The following is a 9,247-nucleotide window of genomic DNA, read 5'->3' as shown; positions in this document are numbered from 1 at the left end:
GCCAGTGGCAGAAGATAAATAAACCCGAATAACATGATTGTCTCCAGGCCTGTCCTAGACAGCGCACCAGTTAACATGAAGACCTTAATGTTCCAGCCTGTTACCCTCACCTGCGGATTGGTGGTTGGTACCTTCTTCAAAGCTGGAAGCTTCCAGGGATGTCCCACAATATTTGTACTGCTCCCTTGGAACTTGTACCCCTTCATCCCTCACTTCTCAAGGCAACTGGCAACAACATAGACGGTTCTGCATATAAAGGCCAACCCAAGCCAGGGTGTCCCCATGAGAGGAGGGTCCCTTCTGGAGGCTTCCTTTGGAGTCCAGCACGCTCTGGCTTGGGGTCCTGTGGTGTATGGCAGCTCTGCATCCTCTCACACCATTCTGTCACCCGCCCCCCCCCCCCACCACCTCTCTCCCCTGCTTCTCTCCCCGCAGCGTGTGTTCTTTCAGGCTGCTTCGGAAGTCAGGTTTACATCCTTCACATGTGGGAAGTATTTGTGACCAAACCTAAAACCCTAACGTGTTCTTTGGCACAATGATTGGCTGAGCAAGGCTGGTTTCAACTGCAAAGGAAAGCTTTCAGTGGGCAACAAAACAAAACCCCACAAACTGCTCTGGCTGCACTGTAATCCTTATTCATAGAAGCTAAATATACTTCTACGTTACATGTGTGCCTTCACTAAAGCCTCCTTTCCCAGTGCAAGAAGGTGAGTGTGGGAGTCATGGGAGTTTTTATCATCGAGCTGCACATGGCTATAGAAACCCACAGAGACGTGTACATTTTCTGCAAACACTGGCTTTATATAGGAACCAGAATTCTTTTCTCTGGGATTAACTTGCTAGCCAGGTGGCACAAAGAGAGCACTGTAGAAACAATATTTGTGGGTGCCTACTGTCTGCAAGGCACTGTGCTCAGGGCTTTGGGCACCGTTCTTTCTCTGAATCCTTACCTCCAACCCTGGGAGGTAGGCAGCAGGCTTACCCCACTGACAGAGGGGGAGACGAGGGCCAGAGGTTAGCATCTCTCCTGGTGTCTTTCAGCCCTTCGTCCAGGCTGCTCCTCACTGTGGGGAAGCCAGAGGATTTCTAGGGTTCCCATGTTCCTTGCCTTATCTCTGTGTTTTCCTTTTCCTGTAGAGCAGTGGGAACCCTAAATTAGGTTTTGTTTGGATCTGAGTTGCCTGAGAGAATGACAGCACCCAGGGCTGGTCACCAGGGCCGGCATGAGCACTGTAACCAAAGAGCGGTTGGTGGGCAGGATTCCTCTCCAGTGGACACAAGGGGGTGACCTTCAAAGCTTTGAACCCACAAAGATGGGGATTGGAATCAGCTGAGAGATTCTGGCAAGTGGATGATCTTTTCTGATCTTCAACTTTCTCAACTGGAATGTGAGGTTAAGGCTGCCTGCCTCTCAGCGCTGCAGGGAGGACTGGAGAGAGATCATACAGGGGGCACCTGGGCAGTGGTTGGCAGTCATTCACTGTCACAGCTCTGGGTTCTCAGCCATGCGCAGCTACTGCATTCAGCACTGCTTGGCAGGAGCAGGCCGAGGCCCGCCCCGGTTCTGAGGTTCTGAGTCAATGCCGACCAGCTTGGGCAGCTCAAGCCTGTCTGACTGTCCTGACATCTCGTCTGGATCCTGCTATACCTGACTTCCAAGGTGCTGACCCTACCCCCAAACCCTTCTGATCCCAAGCCCAAGCTCTAGGGAGAGGTGAATGAACTGGGCTTTCTCCTGTGTCTGCATTGCATACCCACACACACCTTCTCCCTGGAACTTGCCAGCCCGAGATCTTTATGGCCTTTGAATACTGTTGAATGCTATTTAGAGCTGGCCTTTGCAACTGGGTGGGGTCAGCCTACTCAGGAATTTTGATTGTTATTGTTCTGACTGAGTGCTTTATGGGAATTATCTCATTTAACCCTCATTATGACTATTAATGTCTTCATTTTCAACTTGACGAAACTGAGGTTTAGGAAGATTAAGGGCCTTTCTCCAAGCCACACAGCTTCAAGCCAGGGCTCACAGCCTTTGCGCCATGCTGCTTATCATCCCACCTGACAACCCTTCACCCCTGACTCCTCCTCTGACTGCTCCATGCTCCCTGGCAGGAGGCACCTTCTCCTATTGGGCACCTCTCACCATGTGCTGTCATGAATTTGCTCCTCTCCGTCTCTCATTAGACTGGGAGCTCCCTGAGGGCAGGGACATGTTTTATTTTTCCCTGTACCCCGGCGAGCACCTCAGTACCTGGCCCAAAATCTGTATTCTAAATGATTTTTGTTGACTGTTGTATTGGACTTTTCTTTGATTTCTGCTGACTTGTTTCTAAAGTCCCATATACCCTCTACCCAAACTCATCTGAGCTGTGACACCAGCACTTACTCTTGGGTCTGAAATGGTGTGATGTGCATATTATGTTATCAGCTAAAGCAACTATTTTTTTTAAACACTTGCCTACATCAAAAGCTTTTAGCCATCCTGTTTCTTTTGTTTCCTTTAATCTTGAAAATTTTCATAGCCTTTCTGTGTCTTTATGACATAGACATTGCTGAAGAATATAGTGCATTAAACGAATAGAATGCTGCCCATTTGGGGTTTGTCTGATGTTTCCTTATGATGAGATTCAGGCTTTGCATTCCCAGCCAGTGTGATGCTATGTCCTTCTCAGGCTATCACATCTGGAGGCGCAGGATGTCCATCTGCCCAGCTGCAGTTAATTCTAATCACCCAATCAAGATGCTGTCCCGTTTCTTCCCTGTATAGTTAACATTCCTTTTCCTCTTGTAACTAATAATAAACAAGCTGTGAGGAGACATTTGAAGAACATGCATACATCCTGTTACCCATAGAAATTCCCTCCTGGACCCACCGATGATTCCTGCCTGTACCTATCTTTAATATGATGATTGAAAGATGACAATTCTGCAATTCCATGCAATATCTGATTCTAGACTGGATCCCGTATAGGAGGGAGAAAAATGCCATACAGGATATTACTGAGTTATTGACAAAACTGGAATATGAATGGCAGATTAAATAAAAGTGCTACATAAAAGTTAAATAGACTGAAATGTACTCTCAAATGACTCATTAAAAATGTGTGTGGATAGACATACATACATGTGCATATGTGTGTGCAAGCGTGTGGAGAGAACACACAAACGATAAAGCAAATGAGGTAAATGTTAAAATATAAAAATTAGGTGCTTGGGTGTTCCTCTGTATAATTCCTATTTTTGCAACTTTTCTGTATGTTTGAAATTATTTCCAAAAACTTAACAACAGCTTTTAGCCACCTATAGAATAGACATTAGATGTCCTACCTAAAGCTATGTAAGTCTTCCATCTAATGACTGACATTGAATCAATTAATAAGCACATGTTTCCCCTGGCCCGAATGATCCCCAAACCTAGTCCTATAGGAGATCCTATGACCCCATGTGAAACTTTTGTCTCCATGTTGGTGCCTGTGGCAACTACCAAGCAAACAATGGTGGTACAGTGAGATGAAAGCCTCTAGTTCTGGTTGCACATGTCTTGGTTTTCTTTATTGAAAGGCAATACAGAGATGGAAAAAATGATACCTAAGCAGTCTTGAATAGAAAAGGAAGTGCCAGAGGTCCCTGGTGCAATGCCTCATGACCTTCCGACACAGGCACCTGCAAGCTCTGCTCAGACCCCTTTCATGATGGCTGTGTACTCCTTCTGGTGCTCCACCAGCTTCAGGAACACTTGATATTTCTTGTCATAATATCTGTGGGAGACAAAGGAATATACTGAGCCACCTTAGACAAGCTGTTCTGCAGCTTCCCCTTACATTTAGAACGGGGGTATATCTGTGATGGGTTTGCAGACGCCTTCCAATTGTTCAATGCTCACACCTTCCTGAGCAATGGGTAGCATTACCTCTATGACCTCTAACCTACATGGAGTGGTATTATCTCCATTGTAGAAGCAAAAACATTTGCTCAGAGAGGCACATATAAATAGCCCGGCCAGTGTGGCTCAATGATTGAGTGTCGACCTATGAAGTAGGAGGTCATGGTTTGATTCCGGTCAGGGCACATGCCTGGATAGTGGGCTTGATCCCCAGTAGGGGCCATGCAGGAGGCAGCCAATCAATGATTCTCTCTCATCATTGATGTTTCTATCTCTCTTTCTCCCTTTCCCTTCTTCTATGAAATTATCAGGAAATATCCCATTATATACACACACACAACCCAGGGACTTCTTTAAAAAAATAACAAAACACAAAAAATGAAGTAGTATAAATAAAAATCAGCAGGGCTGGGATTCATACTCATGTCTGTCCATCTGAAAGCCTCCTCTGTGATGTACAGGCTGAACACAGGTCCATTCACAATCCCAGCTTTAATACATACTTCGTACATGACTAGTCCCAGGTTGGATGACTGGGTAAAAACCACAGCCTCACCTGGGACAAGAGGAAACTTTTTAATCACTCTTTGCGGATTCCACGCCTACATTTCCTCTGCAGACTGCTCTATCTGGGAGTGGAGCCCTAGAATCATGAGACTCACGCCTTTCCTGCAGGCGTCCCACAGAGGACCTTGCCCTCCAGTACTCTCCAGCTGACTCTTCAGGGAGACCTGTCAAAACTTGGGGTTGGCCATGAGTCAGATGGCAGGGCAGCCCAATCCTGAGAGAGACAAGGCATCTTGAAGACTTGCACTCTGTCCTTACTCCTCCCTCCTGGGAGGAGCTGATTGGGGGCAAAGGGTTGATGAAGCCAGGTTAGTGTGTCTTGGGGTGCTCTGAAAGGAAGTCTCATGAGGGAATGTTGGTGCTAGCTCGAGAATTGCAGGGGGAGAGATTGTAAGAATAGCCCTGGAACTTCTACTTGTCAACATGCTGACGAGAGTAATGTAATAGGAGTCCCCTCCCTCCAAGCATTTCTACCTTAAGCTTTATGGTCACTCAAGAGCTGTGCCGGGGCCAAACACAGCTTTAGGAGCTGGGCTCAAAAGTCTTGGTTTGAATCGCAGCTTGGACTTTACTTGCTGTGTGACCTTGGATACGGTACTTAATCCTTTTGTGCCTAAATGTCCCCGTTTAGAAATGAGAGTAATTATAGGGCCTACCTGAAGAGCTGTAGTGTGAATTAAATGAGGTAACCTATGAAAAGCACTTACTAGTAGCATACTGCCTGGCTCACAGGAAGTGGTACCAGTGATAGTTATGGTGACTACTTTAAAAAAAATTAACATTCCAGTCTGGTCGGTGTGGCTGCTCAGTGGTTGAGTGTCAACATATGACCCAGGAGGTCACGGTTCGATTCCCGGTCAGGGCACATGCCCAGGTTGTGGCCTGATCCCCAGTGTGGAGCGTGCAGGAGGCAGCCAATCAATGATTCTCTCTCATCATTGATGTTTTTATCTCTCTCTCCCTCTCCCTTCCTCTCTGAAATCAATAAAAATGTACTTAAAAAATAAGAAATTAACTTTCCAATATTATCATTAATCTAGTTGTATGTGGGTTCTACTAAAACCTACTCTGAGGGTTTCCAAATTATCTATATTATAAAAGGCCTGCGGCCCTAATGCCCTAATGATCAAAGACCAGTGCGGGTGGGCAGGGCTGCGAGCATGGTGAGGCCACGTGTTGGGTGGGGCCGTGCGATTTTGTGCGCTGGGCTTCTAGTTAACTATATAATGATTCTGGGGATGGCAATTTTATCCTTTTAATGATACTCAATAATTTAATGCTAAGCAATTCTCTGAGATGAACTTCCTAACTTGGGGATCTCAAAACTGCTACGAGAGCTTGGCCCAGTATCAGGTCTCATGTATAATTCTAATGCTGATAACACTGCAGCAACTTCATTGGCCTCATTTTGTACAGTGGGGAAGACATCAGCTTTGCAGGCAGAGGAACTGGGGTGGCTTTGGGCAACTCTTTATAATTGTCTAAGCCTCAATTTCCCTGCTTTAAGAGGAAGATAACAGTTTGAAACAAGAAAATATGATACGCTCCATGAGCTGTCAAGTACTAAGAAATGTGAATGAATGCTCTTAAATAGTTTTATTATCTTAGAACACCAAGAGATGGATGTTTTTCTTTTCTTTCTTTCTTTCTTTCTTTCTTTCTTTCTTTCTTTCTTTCTTTCTTTTTTTTTCAATGAGAAGCTGACGTCCAAACCATGTTTACCCCACCGGTGCTTTTTATTCTTCTTTTTATTTCTTTTTTTTTTTTTTTTTTTTTTTTTTTTTTTTTTTTTGGTAAAATACACTTAACATGAAATTTTCCCACTTTAACCATTTTTAAGTGTACAGTTTAGTGGCATTAAGAACATTCCCATTATTGTACAATCATACAATAATTCCTCCACTGAATTCTTTTCATCTTTAAAACTGAAACTCTATACCCTTCCTATCTAATAATAGAGAAACATGGTAATTAGCTGTAACTTCACTACCCTTCCCATTGGCTAATCAGTGAGATATGCAAATTAACTGCCAGCCAAGATGGTGGCTGGCAGCCAGGAAATTGAAGTGAACATGAAGCTTGCTTGCTTCAGTGACAGAGGAAGCCAAGGTTCCCCGCCTTCCGCTGTCTGGCTCTGAGCTCCTGAAGCAACAGCTCCAAAAGATACAATGTTTCAATTATAGAAGCTAAAAGATGGCGGTCAATTTGCATATACCAGTTGCGAGGGAAGACTGAGGACAACATGGAGGCCAAGCGGTACAGAAGGGAGCTAAGTAGGGGCCTCGAGGACAGAAATGGAGCCAAGGCTGCAGAGGTGGGAGGTGGGAGGTGGGAGGGCAAGACCAGCCACAGCAGCTGCAAGCCGGAGGGGCAGCGGCTTGGAGGGGAAGGGGCAGCGGCTGGGAGCGGGAGGGGAAACCCACCACAGCACCTGGGAGCGGGAGGGGAAACCCACCACAGTGCCTGGGAGCGGGAGGGGAAACCCAGCAGGAGCGCCTGGGAGAGGGAGGGGAAGCCCAGCAGGAGCATCTGGGAGTGGGAGGAGAAACCCGCCACAATACCTGGGAGCGGGAGGGGAAACCCAGCAGGAGCGCCTGGGAGCGGGAGGGGAAATGCAGCAGGAGCACCTGGGAGTGGGAGGAGAAATGCAGCAGGAGCGCCTGGGAGTGGGAGGAGAAACCCAGCCGGAGTGGCTGGGAGCGGAAGGGAAAACCCAGCCACAGCGGCTCGGAGTGGGAGCGAAGCCCACCTCAGCACGTTTCGCTCCCCTCTCTGCTTCGCTGCAGCCGCTGGAAGCCCTATTCTTGCAGGAATCTTCCTGCAACGGGCCTCTAGTCTCTCTCTCTCTATATATATATAAAACCCTAATATGCAAATAGACCGAATGGCAGAACAACCGAACAACCGGTCGCTATTATGTATGCTAACCACCAGGGGGTGTATGTGGAGTATGGCAGGCATTGGCAGCAGGTGGCAGAGCTCAGAACATGGTGGGCGTAGGCCACAGAGTGATGGTGGAGCAGGTAAGCAGGGGCACCAGATTAAGGCAGGGTGCCGGTTGCTGTCATGGGGTGAGCCTCTGGTGGTTACTGAAAATTCTTTGCTCCCGTGTGCTGCAGTCTTGCCTGGTGCTCACACCTGCTGCAGCGTTGGTCCTGCTTGCACCCGCTGCTGGTGCCCTGTGCTGGTCCTGATCGCTCAGCGCCATCAGCAGGTGCGAGTGGGGGCTGCTGGCTCTGATTGCCCCTCAGGCTTCTCCATCTCCCCCTGCTCCTCAGGGGCGATCGGGGCTGGCAGCCGCCTCTCACATCCACTGCCAGCGCCAGTCCCACTCGCACCTGCCACTGGTGCCCAAGGCTGGTCCTGATTGCCCCTGAGGGCTTCTCCACCTCCCCCTGCTCCTGAGGGGCAATCAAGGCAGCAACCAACACTTGCGCCCGCTGCACCCACTGATGGCGCTGGCCCCAATAGCTCTGCGCCATCAGTGTATGGGAGTGGCAGCAGCGGGAGCAGGGCAGCAGTGGGAGGGGCTGGGCGGGAGTGCAAAGGATGGGCCAAGACCCGCCCCTGTGCCCACCACAGCCTCGAGGCCCACAGTTCCTTTCAAGGTGCACTGGGCCCCTAGTTAAACAATAACTCCCCATTTCCTGCTCTCCCTAACCCCTGGCAATCACATTCTACTTCTTTTCTCTATAATTTTGACTGTTCTAATTATTTCATATAAGTGTAATCATATAATATTTGTCTTTTTGTGACTGGTTTATTTCATCTAAAATAATATCCTTGCCGAAACCGGTTTGGCTCAGTGGATAGGGCGTTGGCCTGTGGACTGAAAGGTCCCAGGTTCGATTCCGGTCAGGTGCATGTACCTGGGTTGCAGGCACATCCCCAGTAGGAGATGTGCAGGAGGCAGCTTATCGATGTCTCTCTCTCATCGATGTTTCTAACCCTCTATCTCTCTCCCTTCCTCTCTGTAAAAAATCAATAAAATATAAAAAATAAATAAATAAAATAATATCCTCAAGGTTCATCCATATTGTAGCATATGTCAGACTATCCTTCCTTTTTAAGAATGAGTGATATTACATTGTATGTATATACCATATTTTGTAGACCCATTCATCCATTGATGTACACTTGGGTTGCTTCTCTATTTTAGCTACTGTGAATTATGCTGCTATGAACATGGGTGTACAAATATCTCATTGAGCCCCTGCTTTCAGTTCTTTTGGGGTATAAACCCAGAACTGGAATTTCTGGACAATATGGTAATTCTATTTTTAATTCTTGAGGAACCACCACACTATTTTCTATAGTGGCTGCACCATTTTCATTTCTACCAACAAGGTTCCAATTGCCCCAAATCCTTGTCAACAGTTGGCATATATACATATATTTTGATAGTTCCTATAATAATGGGTGTGAGATATCTCATTATATTTCTGATTTGCATTTTACCAATAATTGGAGGTACTGAGCATCTTTTCATGTCTTCATAGGCCATTTACATACTGTCTTTGGGAAAATGTCTATTCAAGTCCTTTACCTATTTTTAAAATATGTTTTTATTGATTTCAGAGAGAGGAAGGGAGAGGGAGAAGAGAGATAGAAACATCAATGATGAGAGAGAATCATTGATCGGCTGCCTCCTGCACAACACCTACTGGGAATCGAGCCTGCTATTAGGGCATGTGCTCTGACTGGGAATCGAACCAGCGACCTCTTGGTGCATGGGTCAATGCTCATTCAACTGAGCTACACTGGCTGGACCATTTGCCTATTTTTTATTTGAGTTGT

The 9,247-nt window shown here is 46.8% G+C and overlaps 1 protein-coding gene across 2 annotated transcripts in view; it reads right to left on the bottom strand.

Moving 5' to 3' along the window:
* Nucleotides 1-3,524: 3,524 nt before the first annotated feature.
* FGGY (FGGY carbohydrate kinase domain containing) overlaps nucleotides 3,525-9,247 on the bottom strand; it is a 405,151-nt gene continuing 399,428 nt past the window's right edge. For both annotated transcript variants that reach the window (XM_036351580.1, XM_036351579.1), the window contains one exon: nucleotides 3,525-3,758. In XM_036351580.1, coding sequence (XP_036207473.1) covers nucleotides 3,677-3,758 — 82 coding nt within the window. In that variant the 3' untranslated portion in view covers nucleotides 3,525-3,676. The remainder of the gene's footprint in view (nucleotides 3,759-9,247) is intronic.

This window comes from Myotis myotis, unplaced genomic scaffold, assembly GCF_014108235.1.
Source record: "Myotis myotis isolate mMyoMyo1 unplaced genomic scaffold, mMyoMyo1.p scaffold_m19_p_2, whole genome shotgun sequence".
NCBI lineage: Eukaryota > Metazoa > Chordata > Mammalia > Chiroptera > Vespertilionidae > Myotis > Myotis myotis.
The sequence above is the reverse complement of the archived record's forward strand: the minus strand, read 5'-3'. Positions and strand labels throughout refer to the sequence as shown.